This window comes from Sorex araneus, chromosome 7 (assembly GCF_027595985.1).
Source record: "Sorex araneus isolate mSorAra2 chromosome 7, mSorAra2.pri, whole genome shotgun sequence".
Lineage (NCBI taxonomy): Eukaryota > Metazoa > Chordata > Mammalia > Eulipotyphla > Soricidae > Sorex > Sorex araneus.
This window is the reverse complement of record NC_073308.1, coordinates 43,586,036-43,601,446: the sequence shown is the minus strand read 5'-3', so window position 1 is coordinate 43,601,446 and position 15,411 is coordinate 43,586,036. Positions and strand designations below refer to the sequence as shown.

The 15,411-nt window shown below is 46.6% G+C and overlaps 1 protein-coding gene across 1 annotated transcript in view; it reads left to right on the top strand.

Annotated features, from left to right (window-relative positions):
* LOC129406594 (tumor necrosis factor receptor superfamily member 10A-like) overlaps window positions 1-6,287 on the top strand; it is a 33,726-nt gene extending 27,439 nt beyond the window's left edge. Inside the window, exons 6-9 of the mRNA XM_055144845.1 lie at window positions 430-464; window positions 883-1,095; window positions 2,977-3,052; window positions 4,439-6,287. Coding sequence (XP_055000820.1) covers window positions 430-464; window positions 883-1,095; window positions 2,977-3,052; window positions 4,439-4,797 — 683 coding nt within the window. The 3' untranslated portion in view covers window positions 4,798-6,287. The remainder of the gene's footprint in view (window positions 1-429; window positions 465-882; window positions 1,096-2,976; window positions 3,053-4,438) is intronic.
* The last annotated feature ends 9,124 nt before the right edge of the window (window positions 6,288-15,411 follow it).

The following is a 15,411-nucleotide window of genomic DNA, read 5'->3' as shown; positions in this document are numbered from 1 at the left end:
CCAGACGTAGTGCTTGCCCTCCAACTGCCAGTTTCCTTGTCTTGCCGACTCTCCTGGATGCTCATTTCTGGGATAACCCGGGTCTCCTCTTCACCTCACTCATGGTGTCAGGGTCCCTTCACCCCCAAGGTCCCCACCGTGTCCTGCAGTGCCGCCCAGTTCTCGGGTCTCAGGCCCAGTGGGGGCTGAGAAGGTGGGAGCAGAGGTAGCTGTGCATCCCGTGCTCAGAGAGGAAGCCACAGAGACGGGTGCTTGCTTAGTTCTGTTTCCTCTCTCCCCGTCCCTGATGGTGCCCCCGAGTGAGCACGTCCTTCGTGCACACACGCTCAGCAGCAGGAGGCCCTGGGTTGGGATGCCCGGAGTTTCTCGGGGAGGGTGACATGTAGGACGGCCCGCCTCACTCTAACGCGGATGCTTCTTCTCCTCCAGGTTTTCTGGACTTCTTTAAAAACTCACCATGTTCGGTGAGTTTCCTCTGGGACAAGATGGCCCCAAGCCCTTAGGTTTGCTTCTGCACAAAAGCCCTGGGATTCGTCTACACTTTGCTCCCTCTTTAAAAGGCACTCTGGTTGAAGAGGGTGAATGTCGGATGAATGTCCTCTAGGGGCAGCCCTCAGGCCAGTCGTCCATGCTGAGCACTATCATCCCTGTGACTCAGGGTGCCCTGGCCAAGGAGGTGCCAGGGTAAAGAACACTGTTCAGTCGCACCCAGGGCTGTGCCTGATGACCTGGGCCAGCAGCACAGTCTCCAGTGTGCTGGGCCTGTTGTGTGGTGGGGAGCAGAGGTCCAGTGGGGGAGGGGTGGGGCTCCTAGGACTCCTCCCACCCCCAGCCCTTACAGGCTCCTGATATGAGCTCCTGATGCATCTCTGATTTCTCAAGTTCTGGGCGAGGTGCAAAAGACATCCCCGGACAGCATCTGAGATTGGGCAAAATGACCTCAATGATATCCTCATCGTGACTGAGAGCTACGATGAGAGACAGGGCCACGATGGACGTCTGCTGGACACTGGGGACAGCGAACAGGAGCTCGAAATCCAAGCACAAGCTCCACTCCCAGCCGAGAAAGCGCAGGCCCTGGGGGACCCCGAGCAGGTGAGGGGGGTCTGACCCTGTGTGGCTGGGTCTGCGTAAACAGGGAAAAGCTGAAGCTTGGTGGGTTTCCTGCCCTGAGCAGGACGGCGAGGGGGAAGATAGAATGGACAGGGGCGGGGCTGCACGGACAGTCAGGCGTCCAGTCAGGCACGCGGCTCTTCTCTCTCTGTTCAGCTCTTCTGGTAACCTCAAGTCAGTGTGAATGAACATAAATAAAAGTCTTAGTCCAGACATCTGACAAGAGTTGATGGTGGTTTCTAGAAGTAGAATGTCTGGCCAGTTGATGTTTAGCTGTGGTTTTTAGATACGCACAGCAGATATATCCAGTTAGGGCTTATGTCAGTCCATCAATTTTATTTTTGCTTCTGTTAGCTGCTACACCACACCTGGCAGTGCTCATAGCTTACTCCTGGCTCTGTGCTCAAGGGTAACTCCTGGAGGTCTCCAGGGAAACATATGTGGTGCTGAGGATCAAACTGGGGTCAATAGCCTGCATGGAAATTACATTAACCCACCAGACTATCTCTCCAGGCCTTTCTTTCTTCCCTCCCTACCTCCCGTCCCCACTCCCTCTCTCCCTTCCCCCTATTTTCCGTCCTTCCCTCCCTCCCCTTCCCAACCCTCTTTTCCCTCCTTCCTTCCTTCCTTCCTTCCTTCCTTCCTTCCTTCCTTCCTTCCTTCCTTCCTTCCTTCCTTCCTTCCTTCCTTCCTTCCTTCTTTCCCTCCCTCCCTCCTTCCTTCCTTCCTTCCTTCCTTCCTTCCTTCCTTCCTTCCTTCCTTCCTTCCTTCCTTCCTTCCTCCTTCCCTCCTTCCCTCCCCCCTCCCCCCTCCCTCCCTCCCTCTCTCCCACCATTCATTCCTTTTTCAATTCATTACTTTTATGTGACATTTAAATCTATCAAAGCAATTGGTGGTGGAGAATGGACACTGGTGGAGGGATGGGCTCACGAACACTGTATGTGGGAAACACAAGCACGAAAATGTGTAATTCTGTAACTGTAGCCTCATGATGACTCACTAATTAAAATATAAAAATTTAAAAATTTAAAAAATATATAAATCTAGCAAAGCATTACAGATTTTTCTTTCATAACTTAGAAAGTCATTTTCCCCAACATAAGATCAATTAATTTATTAGAGGATTTTTTGTTATTATTTTTAACATTAGGGATAAACACTGGTACTGAGATGTTTCTCAAAAAATCAGAATTTTCACCAGAAAGATAGTATGGCAGGTAAGACACTTGCCTGACCTATGGCTGACCCAATTAAGCTTAATCCTCAGTACCTCATAAGGTTCCCTGCACCACCAGGAGTGATCCTTGACCACAGAGCCAGGAGGAAGCCCTGAGCACAACCTGGTATGTCCATCCCACTAGGGAATTTTAATTCAAAATATAATTCTAAAGGATGGTTTCGGCCCCATGGAGATAACTAGATACTTTCATTCGTTTATATAAACTATTGATTTGATACACTATTACTGATGAAAGGATCCTTGAATGCATGGAAGAGTTTCCAAAATGCCCTTGTACAGAATCTTTATTTAAGTCACAGAAAGGCTTGGGAGATGTGATGTCCACCATTCTAGTGAATGGACGAGAAGGGGCAGAAGGAAGGACTGGGGGTAGTGGGAATGTACCATGATACTCAGGGTCAGCTGTTGACCCACATGAATAGACACACTAGTGGTTAACACCTTTGCCATCAGAGATGCTCCTTGAGTTCTCTAGCACACACAGCCTAAGCTCCTCTCAGTCCCCACGGAGACCTGGAGGACAGGTGGCTGGCCCAGGGCACTCAGCCACATGGTCGTCAGGCTCTTTTCTGGAGTCCAGGACTGCTGGCTCAGACCCAGGCCTGCTCCGCTGTATTTGACAGGTGCCCACAGGAGCTGGACAGTCTCAGGAGAGAAGGAGGCGACTTGTTCCGGTGGAAGGCACCAATGGCGCTGAGAGTGAGTATGAGTCAGGCAGGAGGGCAGAGGCAGGTGGGGTGGGAGGGTAGGACCCTTGTCCTGACTGCCGTCCCAATAGACATTAGGGCAGGTACGCTGGGTGTCGGGTCCTGTGCTAGCTGTCACTGGACCCTCAGGAGACTAAACTCACTCCGCCCCCCTTGCTGCATCCCATTCTTACCTTCCCAACTCAGCAGTGTCTGTACTTCTGTCCTTCCCTGCTCAGCTGTGCTGACGGTCTCCTATGGGCTGTGCCAGAAGGTTACCAGACATCTGACCTGTGACACGGCCCGAACCGAAGAGCTACAGTGTTTTAAATCTTAGATTCAATATGAAATGTTAGATAACTACTTAATAATATTGTTATTGAGTCCTTACTGGAATAGGAGTTTGTGTGTATTGAATGAGAACTGTATTTTGTTCAAAGTTAATATATCTGGGTTTTTTTTTTTACTTTTTAAAAATGCAGTTATTAGAAAAATACAATAATTCCTTCTGGCTTGCCCTATCCATCTATGGACTGTGATGTGTGACATATTGCACACACACTCCATTTACTCCCTGTCTCTCCAGGGAACACAGTCCTGTGCTAGGTGGAGTCGCTCACCCCAGTCTAACTCGTCCACACTGTGGTGGATGTGGGTCAGAGACTTGTTCCCTCCAGTCCTTGATCTGCAGAAGTGACAGCCCTGGAGACCTGTTCCTTGTGGTCTTCAGTCTGAGCAGCCCCTTCCTGAGGCCTGCGGCATTATAGCGAGACAAGTCCTAAGATATGTGTCCTTTATCCTTTTTTTAAATTTCTTTTACTTTTTTGCGTCATCTTGGCAATGCTCAGGAGGTACTTCTGACTCTTGGCGATGAGGAGTAAGTCTTGGCGATGCTCGGGGCAACATATGGGATGTTGAAGATCAAACCCGGTGGGCCACATGCAAGGCAAACGCCCTACCCACTGTACTGTCACTCTACGCCAAGAAATGTGTCCTTAAGTGACTGCATGGTTCTGTAAATGTCAGAGTGTAGTAACCCGGGTATAGATGGTGCAGCCTACATGCACACTGCATGGTGTGACCTGTTGTAACCATCTCACACGATGCCTGTCATTGACTAAGATGTCTCTCAGCATGACTGTACATTTTCTCTGTATGACATCCAGCTCCCACCCAGATGGGCCGTCAGTCGTTGCTTTGGGTAGGGTCCTCTGTGCACGCCCACTCCCATAGTCCTTTGAGTGCAGGTGTGGCCGCTCTGCCGGCAGGAAGCAAAGGAGGAACAGGTTCTGAGAGATCCCTAGATCCTTCTCTCTTCTCCAGGCCTCTCTGGGTTTCTCTGCTCTTTCTGAAAGGAGTCCCAGCTCACCTGACACTCTGTGGCTTTCTTCCCATCTAGGCTTCCGGATCTTCTTCAATGAAATTCCAAACGATGTGTCTATTTCCTGCTGGAAACCACTTATGCGACGCCTGGGCCTTACAGACAACGAGATCTATGCGGCCGAAAGGGAAAACTCAACCCTCCATGAGCAGATGTATAAAATGCTGGTGACATGGCAGGAAAAGTATGGGACAGCGGCCTCAGTCAACACCCTGCTAGAGACCTTGGAAGCTCAGGGGCAAAGACTGTCCATGGAGGTGATTCAGGACAAACTGGTGAAGTCTGGAAAATTCATCTATGAAGATGATGCGGCCGGCTCTGTGGTGTCCCAGGAGGAGGAAACTCTGAAGCCTGCAGGCCTTCCCTTGCTTCCCTGAGACCAAGAAGGAGAAGGACAACTGGACTCCTGCTAGGAGAAACAACAATACTTGACAGCTCTTGAAGAAACTGCCACCTCAGTGCATACAACTCTTGACTGTAGCAAGAGTACCACGGGTAGGGCATTACAGGAGTTCAACCCGGGTTCCATCTCAGCACCCCATATGGTGCCCTGATCCTGCCTGGAGACATCTCTGAATGTAGAGCTAGGAGCAGGTCCTAAATTAAGACTACTTTTTTTAAAAAATATTTTTATTAAATTAATGTTAAAATATTAATATTTTAATACTTTTAATATTCTATAAGTTATTCTTTGTACTCTTCCTTATTTATATGAAATACAGCTGCTCTGGTCAGGCCGCCAGGCCACACCTCTGGTGCTCAGGTCCACGTGAGCTGGAGATCAAACTCAGACATGTGCTCCCCCTCTGTGAACTATCCCCCCATTTGTTTTAACACGCTAGCGAGAGGAATGCCTGTGTATTATTTTATATACTGTACGGATTATTAATCAGTAGCTGTTTACAAGGGAGCAGAGACGAGGAGGTCCTCACTCTGCGTCTCTGACGGGGCTGTCTCATGTACTCTTCTTCCCCCGCCTGTGCTCACATGTGCAGAAGGAGGGAGGTGGGCTCTCTGCAATGTCAAATAGGTTGCATAGTGAGTGGCATTGCAAGCCATCATAGTGAGTCTTCAGCCACGTGTGGGCTCAGAGAGGACAGAACCACTCTCGACATCTGCTGTGATCTCTGGGACAAGCATATATGATACCTGTGAATGTAACTTGTTGTCTAACTCAACCCTGATGGTCATTTTCATCTGTAGTAGACAGCAGAGTTGAGCCACCGTACTGCCTTTCTACAGAATTTCTTCTGAGAAACTTAGTTTTATGCTAATATCTAAATGCATTAAGACCACATTTTTTTAAATAGGCAATAAATGGGGATGGAGCGATAGCACAGCGGATAGGGCTTTTGCCTTGCACAAGGCCGACTCGAGTTCAATTCTAAGAATCCCATAGGGTCCCCTGAGTACCGCCTGGAGTAATTCCTGAGTGCAGAACCTGGAGTAACACCTGTGCATCACTGGATGTGACCCAAGAAGTTAAAAAAAAAAAAAAAAAAAAGACAACATATAAAATTTTTTTTTAAAAAAAGTTGAATGTTTCTCTTTATCCTTGTTAGTATCCGTGGACCTATAATTTGCTGCTTAGGGACCAGAGAGATGGCATAGTGGTAAGACACTTGCCTAGCACACTGTCAAACTGAGTTCAATCTGTGATACCACATATGGTCTCGAAGTCCCATCAGAAGTGAATCATTAGCTCAGAGGCAGGAGACAGCCCGAGCACCTATGGGTATGGTCCAAAGAAATAACATTTTCTGGATTTTTTCTACTCTTCTTAGAGAAGAGTTCAATAAAAACTCTTCTCTAAGCAAGTGCTTTGTCTGGGTCTACCATGTCTGTTTTTCTGTTTGTTTTAAGAGTTTTCGCCATTTATTGTACCAACGTATCTTCTTTGAGGTTAATAAAGTGCTTTATTGTATTCCACTTGATTTCTATCAATAGCTTTTCTTCTCTACTTTTAACATTTAGTGCTTTCTCTCTAACCTACGACAGTAAACTTTTGAATAATACACATTTCGTTTTTCTTTTTTGGCCACACTCAGCATGCTCAGGGGTAACTCCTGGCTCTGCACTCAGGAATTAATCCTGACAGTGTTTGTGGGACCATATGGGATGCCGGGCATCATACCTAAGTCTGCAGCGTGCAAGGCAAATGCCCTCCCTGCTGTGCTGAGGCTCAGGACACGGAAACATCCCCTGAGGGTGCGTTCTTCTATGCAGCACCGTGCAGAGACCGTGCTGGCAGCCATCATGGACACACAGATGAGCCACTCAGGAATTAATCTGCGTGTTTCCGTGTTCTGGGAACATCCCTACAGCCTATGGTGTGTCTCCTGTTCCCACATGTCACTCTTGGGGCTCCAGCCCACCTCCACTCTGTAGCCCTGACTTGCTTCACCAGAGAAGGTAAAAGGGCGTCAGCATGTGAAGTAGCCGTCATTCCGTGTAAACGCCTCGTCACCTCTGGGCTCCGAGTGCCTGCCTGCTCCTTGCAAAGGCAGAACGGGGTGCAAAGTCTTGCCCTGTAGCAGATACCTCGAACCTGTATTTTGTTTGGGGAGCTGGGGAGGAGGAGGGCAGGTAGGCACTCTGGGAGCATCCTTGTTGTAACTTCTGCTGGGACTTGAGAGGGACTCAGATGCTCCAGCGTCAGACTCCAGTGAGGCTTCCCCCACAGGCCCTCTCTCAGCAGGAACAACTGGGCGGGTAGAAAACAGGTCACCAGAAGCTTCTGCACCCTCTCTATCTTGTGCGGGAAGCACCCATCTTTTAGTCTCTCTCCAGCTCTTTCTCTTTCCCTCTCTCCCTCTCTCTTGTTTAATGCCAATTTAATATCATCTCCACTCTACAGCTCCTAGTACCATCAAATCCAACTAATGCTACCTTCTAGACTTTTCTATTCTGCTAGCATCTTGAGGTGTTTGGCAACAAAAGAAATTAAGATATTGGCCTGAGCGATAGTACAGGAGTGAGGGCATTGGCCTTGCATGAAGCTGATATAGGTTCAATCCCTAACATCTCATATGGTCCCCCAACACTATCAGGAATAATATCTGAGTGCAGTGCCAGGAGTAACTTCTGAGTGTCACTGGGTGGCCAAAAATATTACTTGACAAGGCTAGAGAGAAGGTAAGTGTTTGCTTGCATGTGGCTGACCCTGGTTTGATCTTTGGTATCTCCTATGGTCCCAGGAGAACTTCTATAAGTGCTCCCTAAGTGTAGAGCCAGGAGTAAAGTCTGAGCACCACTGGGTGACTCCCCTCCTCCTAGAAAAAAATGATTTGACACATGAAATTGGATGCCACAAATTCCTATCCCATGTGGGTGAGCTTTTCTCCCCTCAGTCCATAATTACTCACAGCTGTACACAGTTAAGAGCACTGTGTCATTCTGAGGTATCCGTGTTACGGTGCCAGATGTCACTGTCCTTATCCCACAGTGATGGGGGTCCCTTATTGCATACTGGGCCAATGATCCCAGGATAATTTGTTCTCACACTGTACTCTCTCTTCATACACATGCATGTGTTTATTGCTTTGTAATAATTATCTTTTACAGTGCCTTTAATATTTTTATATTGATGTACAAAGGTCCCACACCTTAATGCCACCAAAATGTTGAAGACCCCCCAGTATTGCCCCTGTGCCACTTCTGGTCCCCTCATCACTGCCCCACTATTTGATATTTCTCAGTTCTGTGATTGGGTCCACAGGTTTGTTATCGCTTAGTATAGTCTATTCCTCTATTCTTTTCTCTGGACCACAATTGGGTATAATTGTCTGGTGTCTGTCCTCCCTCTGATTTATTTTTTAACACACCATCCTACAGCTACAGCCAAGTTGAAACAAAGTGCATGATTTTCTCTTTTCTTGGGGATGCTCAATATTCCATTGTATGCATATTCCACAACTTCTTTAGCCATTCATTTTTTATTAGATTTTCATATGGGATGCTTCAATACCCTGGTTAATGTACTAAGTGCTACAATAAACATAGATAGTACACGTGTGTGTTTATGAGGTATTATGGACTTCTATAATAATATAATATTTGTATTATAATATGCAAATGATAGAAGACAAGTGATACAAGTGATAAAATGTAATGGTCTAATGATAATGTTCCCATAACCTCACTCTCACAATCATTTGTCAAATTGCAGACAAGAAAGATACTTGCTTTTTAGGCCTACATAGGTACTCAGGATATACAGGAAAATAACAGATTCACGCACTTCAAACTTTTTCATCAAGTCCTTGCATGTCTACTTAGCAATGTGTCTTAAACAGGCTTCCTATTTGTCCCTGCAAATTCCCACACTCCTTGACATCGCTAGATGGATTTCCTGGAGGACAGGTGAGTCGGGAACAACCCCTGCACTGGAGAGCTTGGTGGGGCCTAAGGAGACCGGGCTTGCTCTAACTGATGGAAGCTCTGGAGCTTGCCCTGGTCCCACTCTGCTCTTGGCATAGAGGCCCCTGGGATCTTTCCTGCTCTTCAAAAGCGCACCAGACCTCAGGGCTTAAGGGGCTACCAAGGAGAGGGCCTGGAAATCGCAGAGTTGGGCTGTAGGAGCAGAGAGGTCCTAAAAACCCCGGACATCTCCCCCCTCCCCTCTTTCCCCCAAGGGCGGGTCTCAGAGCATGGGCCTTACTAGAGAACAGAACCTCTTAGCGTTGTTCCCCAGCTGGAGGTGAGAGTTCAAAAGGTGTGGGCATGTGATATGTACATTGGGTGCTTGAGAACGGCCTCCCCAAGCCAGCCAAAGGTGATGACGAATGAAGGAATGGGGAAATGGAGGAACAGGGGCTACAGGCTGGTTGGTAGTCAGGGACCATTTATATCTCTCCCATCCACACAGCTTCATTCTCCCTTCTTCTCTCTCACAGCATAGACATAGAAATAGTGAAAGGTAGAGGTACACAAAGATGGGGTTGAACATTATCATAACAACAAACAGATGTAAAGTCCCTCCTTCAAGGGAAGTTCTTCTCAGAGATAAACTCAGAAAAAAATCTCACCTGGGCATTCAGCACACAAGATTACTCGGAGATCCGCTCAAGGTGGGATTCCATCTAGCGGGTATTGTTTTCTCCTTTCCTTAGTTAGTAATCCATTTAAATGGTAATATGGAATACTAATATTTTCAGTCATTTTGTATGAACACAGTAAGAGATACATTAAGTTTAAAGAGTGTCTCTCCCTAGGGACATCTCGCTATACATCCCATACTACAGTCCTCAGACCAGGTTAGTCTTTCCTAACCCCAGCAGGGTCCTTATTCAGTTACTTCTTTTTGGGACATGACTGTTTGTTCCATTACCATGCTCTTAACTTATTATACTTCATATGGCAATTAGTTTGTCCCTTTTTAATGCATGGGTAGCTTACAGCTCACCTTGGGTCCATCCAAGTTTCTCACTGGGACCCTCCTTTTGGGATTTTAGGAAGTACGGGCAACTGAGTCTTCAGTCAAGTAAATAATGATAGATGCTCAGGAGGAAATATATTCAGTCATTTAGCCCTATGTTACAAAAGCATAGCATCAACTGTCTTCCTGTGTCTCCACAAAAAGGACACTGCTGGGGCTGGAGCAATAGCACAGTGGGTAGGGCGTTTGCCTTGCACGCGGCCGACCCGGGTTCGATTCCCAGCATCCCATATGGTCCCCCGAGCACTGCCAGGAGTAATTCCTGAGTGCATGAGCCAGGAGTGACCCCTGTGCATTGCCAGGTGTGACCCAAAAATGCAAAAAAAAAAAATAAAAAAAAAAAAAAAGGACACTGCTAAACCATGCAAAGGGTATAAAGGAAAAGAAAAGCAATATAGATGTAGGAATGCCTGATGGAATTGGGTGTACCTCAGGAGCACTGTTGTGGGAATAACTCAATAAAACTAAGCTCCCTGCTGGAGGAACAAGGAGAAACCTATGTTATCTAACAGGAGGCCTCATCCCAGATGAGATGGTGGGAGGGAGGCTGCCCAGAGAGAATGTGGCAGGCGAGTGGGAATAAAGGTCAGACCTCCCTGATCACCCCGTGCTGGGTTCTATGAGAGGAAAAGAGCAAATGGAAGCTCTGTTTCCTCAGCAAGTCTGTAATAACTGATTTCCAACATGACAATAGAAAAGATCTAGACATAAAGTCTGTGTATGAAAACGCTTTCTGGAGGGATCCTGAAACCAGAAGCAGGACTGGAGTTAGTTGACTCTGATCCCCAGGTCCTGTGATGAAAGCATTTCTTGGCTGCATCTGGTGTCTGTGTTGCCTGAGAAAGGGCCTCTTGAGGGGTCAGCCACGTTTGTGCACAGTGTGAGGTAGGAAGAAACTCTCCTTATCCTTTAAATTCTTAAGAATACTTGTCTCAAGATAAAACATGGGCCTTGGCAGTTGACAACCTCCAGAACCTAATTGCCACCATCCTCACGGCCCAACTCCACAGGCTCAGAAGGAGCCTCATCTATGGAACGAATCTGCTGAAAAAACTCAGGTACGTGGGCTTTGTGACAAATATCTCCAGGCTCTCAGGGAGTTTGGAATGGACAATCTCCCCCATCTCCCTGTTCTTCTGGGAACCAGTCATGCTCATGAACTATCTCTGGTGCCATATAAGCTCATCAATGACCATGATTCAAGACTCACAAATAAATCTCAGAAGAGAGCAAAAAGAATCAGAGATGCCTCAGGACTCTAGTCAACATCCAGTTAAAAAAAATAAATCTAGTCTTAAATCACCCTATTTAAAATGTTAGAATTCCTGGAGTACATGACTGCAAATCTCATACTTGACACCACTGGGGTACCTTGAGTAGCATACCAATTTGATGGGTGTAAAGTAGAAGGCAAAGGATGTCGACAAACAAAATTCAGCACTCAAGGTAGGCTCAACCTGTAACAACATGTTAGTAATTTCTTATATAAAGGCTTAATGACTCCAGGGTGAGATACAACAATCTTCGCACACTTTTCGCTAAGGAAAATATTTTGGATCCCTTTTAGCTGACTATTCATAACAAGCAATACAAAATAAATTATTTGCAACCTTGCTCTCATTTCCTTGTTTTCCCAACCCCATGTCCCCTCTCCCCACACTACAACATTTTTAGTGTTTGTTTCTTTTTTTTGGGGGGGGGCACACCTATTGGTACTCAGTAGTTGCTTCTGGCTCTATATTCAGAAAAATGCTCCTGGGTGTGCTCAAGGAATCATATGGGGTGCCAGGAATTGAACCGGTGTCTGCCACATGCAAGGGAAACACCCTCCCCGCTGTACCACCACTCCAGCCCCTAATATTGTTAGTTTAATTCTGATTCCCTGACAAGACCAAAAATCATAGCCTTGTGCTCACCACTGTCTCCTGGGCTCCTAATGCAGAGCTTGCAAGAGACTAGATGCTGCGGTGAATTTTGTGGCATAAAGAATTAAACCCAGAAGGATTCGAGTGCTAGTACAAAGGGTAGGATCCTTGCATGTGGCCAACCTGGATTCCCACCCTGGCATCCCATATGGTCCCCTGAGTCCTACTGACTCCTGGCTTTGAGCTTTGACTATGGGGTGCCAGGGATTGAATCTGTGTGGGCCTCTTTCAGGGCAAGTGCCCTACACACTGTACTATCTCCCCAGCCCCAAGACAGGCAAGCTTGGGAAAGGTGAGCTGTGTATTCTTCCCAGAACCTCAGCAAATAAAGTGGGGAGTCTCACTGATGGGTTGAGCCCTTTCACAGCAAACTTCAGGGGGTTATAGTTGTGGGGACCATGCTCTCCTTTCTCCAATATAAAGACCAAAACGTATTCACTTTTTCCTTTTTAATTGACTTATTAATTTACGTTATCTTTTTTTTTTTCGCTTTTGTCATACTAGTGATGCTCAGGGGATAGTCCTGGCTCTGCCCTCAGGAATCGCTCCTGAGGGTGCTCCGGGGACCATCTGGGATGCTGGGTACTGAACCCAGATATGCCACGAGTAAGGCAAATGCCCTGCCCACTGTACTATCCCTTCGGCTCCTAGTTTACAGTATTATAGAACTTGATGGGCTTAGCTCTATGCATATGTAGAATTTACTACCCATCTCCAATGTTTCAGCATCACTCCACCCAAAGACCCCTCTATGCATTCTTCCAACCTGCTCCTTTCCCCTTTCCACCAGAGTTGTCACAGAGGCTAGGAAATAGTTTAGTTGTTATTTTTGCCTGTTTGTTGCCTTTGATTTTTCATATTTCACATGTAAGGAGAATGATCTGAGAATTACAAAAGACCTGATTTTATTTTATTTTATTTATTTATTTATTTATTTATTTTTAATTTTAATTTTATTATTATTTTTTCTTTTTTTGGGTCACACCTGGAAAAGTGCAGGGGTTCCTGCTGGTTTTGCAATCAGGCATTAGTACTGGGAATGCTCAGGGGAGTGTATGGAATACTGGGAATTGAACCCTGGTCGGCCGCGTGCAAGACAAATGCACTACCCACTGTACTATCGCTCCAGCCTCCCTGATTTAGCGGGTAAGGCATTTGCCTTGCAGGGAACTGACCAGGGTTCCATTTCTCTGTCCATCTCGGTGAGCCCGTCAAGCTACTGAGATTATCTTGCCCGCATAGCATAGCCTGGCAAGCTAGCCATGAAGTATACAATATGCCAAAAACAGTTACAACAAGAGAGCAGCGTGGAACACCTTCAAGAGCGTCGAAGAAGTGGTTAAGAGGATGAAGAAACTCCGCCTCTGGGCACATCTTTTCCACTCCACCAATCTCTGTGCACCAACATACGCCTCAGAGACCTGGGTCCTATGAAAACAGAACAAGAACGCTACGCGGGTCTCCCAAAGAGGAATCGAAAGAGCTATGCTTGGAGTATCACATTTCACTCAAGTGAGAGAAGGAATCTGGAGTTTTGACCTTCATCGAGGATCAGAGACACTGTCTCGTTCACCAAGCGACGAAAATCAGATGGGCCAGACACATAATGCGATTTAGAGATGACAGCTAGACTAGAGCTGTTACTGACTGGATTCCACGGGATGTCCAAAAAAAACACCTGGCCGCCCACCTACGAGATGGTCAGACTTCTTCATCAAGACCCTGAATGAACGGTTTGAGACTCTTTGTGTTCCTGGAGCGAGTAGATGCCATTGGGCTATACTGGCATGAACAGGGACGAATGGAGATGTTACTGGCGCCCACTTGAGCAAATCGATGAGCAACGGGATGACAAGTGACAAGTGATACAAGTGATTCTCTTTCACCATATTTTGACCCCACTCCATATAATTAATAAACTTGCTACAACATTTGTTCAATAACTCTTCAATATTATATTTTGCCACTGAACCTTTGTTTATGCTGTGTCACTTCTACAGGGGCTATGATAAAGACCAGGGCTTTGTAATTCCAAGTTTGACCTACTATATAGATAGGTTTCTAATGGAAAGAATGTTTCTGGCAAAAATTTCCATTCTTGGTAAAAATGCCAATGTTTTTTCAACTAGGTACTAAAGGAACTGATAAAAATGTTCTTTTCAGCCTGAAGAACCTCAGTTGACCTGTTTAAAACAATCCACATGCCAAATGACAATATCTTGATGATCCTGCCAACTTTGTCCTAAAGATTTAGTAAAAGAGTGATAGGCTTTGGCCTAAATGAACTTCTTAGCTCCAGGCTGCTTACTCTTTTGGCAATTGTGATTTCACCACGCCTTCTTTATTTGGTTGGTTTTGTTTGGCGGCCATATCTGACGGATTCAGAGGTTACTCCTGGCTCTGCTCTCAGGGTTTACTCTTGGCAGGGCTGGGGACCATATGAGATTCCAGGGATCAAACTTGGGTTGACCACATGCAGGGCATGTTCCCTACCCTGTCTATGATCTCTCTAGGTGTGTATGTAAATTTACACTGGGAATGTACCATTGTAAATTCAGGTACAGTTCAATCAGAGCTGGTAAATTCAGATATGGTTCAAACAGCTTTGAAGTTCAAAGTTCAAATCTCATCCCAAGATTTAGTCACCACAAAGGTGATATATCAGGGCAAAAGAAAACATTTATATCCCCCTTCATTAATATTGGTGGGAAATTTCTTATTATCATAAAGGAAAACCTTAAAAGTAGATGCAAAAAAAAAAGAGGTCAAGAGGAAAACAAAATCTATAATTTTAAAAACATCAACGTATCTCAAGCTACCGAGAGTATCTCGCCCACACGGCAGAACCTGGCAAGCTACCCCTGAAGTATTAAACATGCCAAAAACAGTAACAAACAAGTCCCACAATGGAGATGTTACTGGTGCCAGCTTGAGCAAATTGATGAGCAATGGGATGACAGTGACAGTGACTGTGAACATAGCTCAAGGGTCCTAAACTAGTAAGTCACGAGATGTGAAGATTAAACAGTCTTGGCACAATTCTGGGGTACATGGAGGGCTGGCAGGGCCTCCGGTGACGGGGACTCTCCCTCTGCACCCCTCAGGCTTCATAGGTCCAGTGGCCTCTGAAGTCCCAACGCCCACAGGCATCAGGAAGGACACAGGGAAGGGAAATGTGGCAGAGACTGGTGTGGGTCCCAGGCCTGCTGCCAGCCCAGGAAGCAGGCTGAGAGGATCTGTTTGAAAACCTGGCACCCAAAGTCCCAGGATGGTGGTGGGAAAGGTGCGGAAGGCAACTGGTGCCTCAGGAGTCCCACCCCAGACCTGGTCTGTCTTCCTCAGCCTGCTCCTCAGAAGCGGGTTCCAGGCCAGGAAACTCAGATGCCAAAGTAGTCACTGAACCCAAGTTCTGGGCTCACCACTCAAAGGCCAATTCCTCAAGGGACAAGAATTGATGTGAGGGAAAAGTGGACTCAGAGGCAACTTGAGAAAATGAGACTCACTGCCCCCAAACCCACCTACTCCCAAGTTGGCACATGGGTTAGAAGGAATATGTGGGCACAGTAAGAGCCGGAGAGAGCACTGCTCTAGGCTGCTGGGACTGGCAGCAGAGGTCCCTAGGTCCTGGG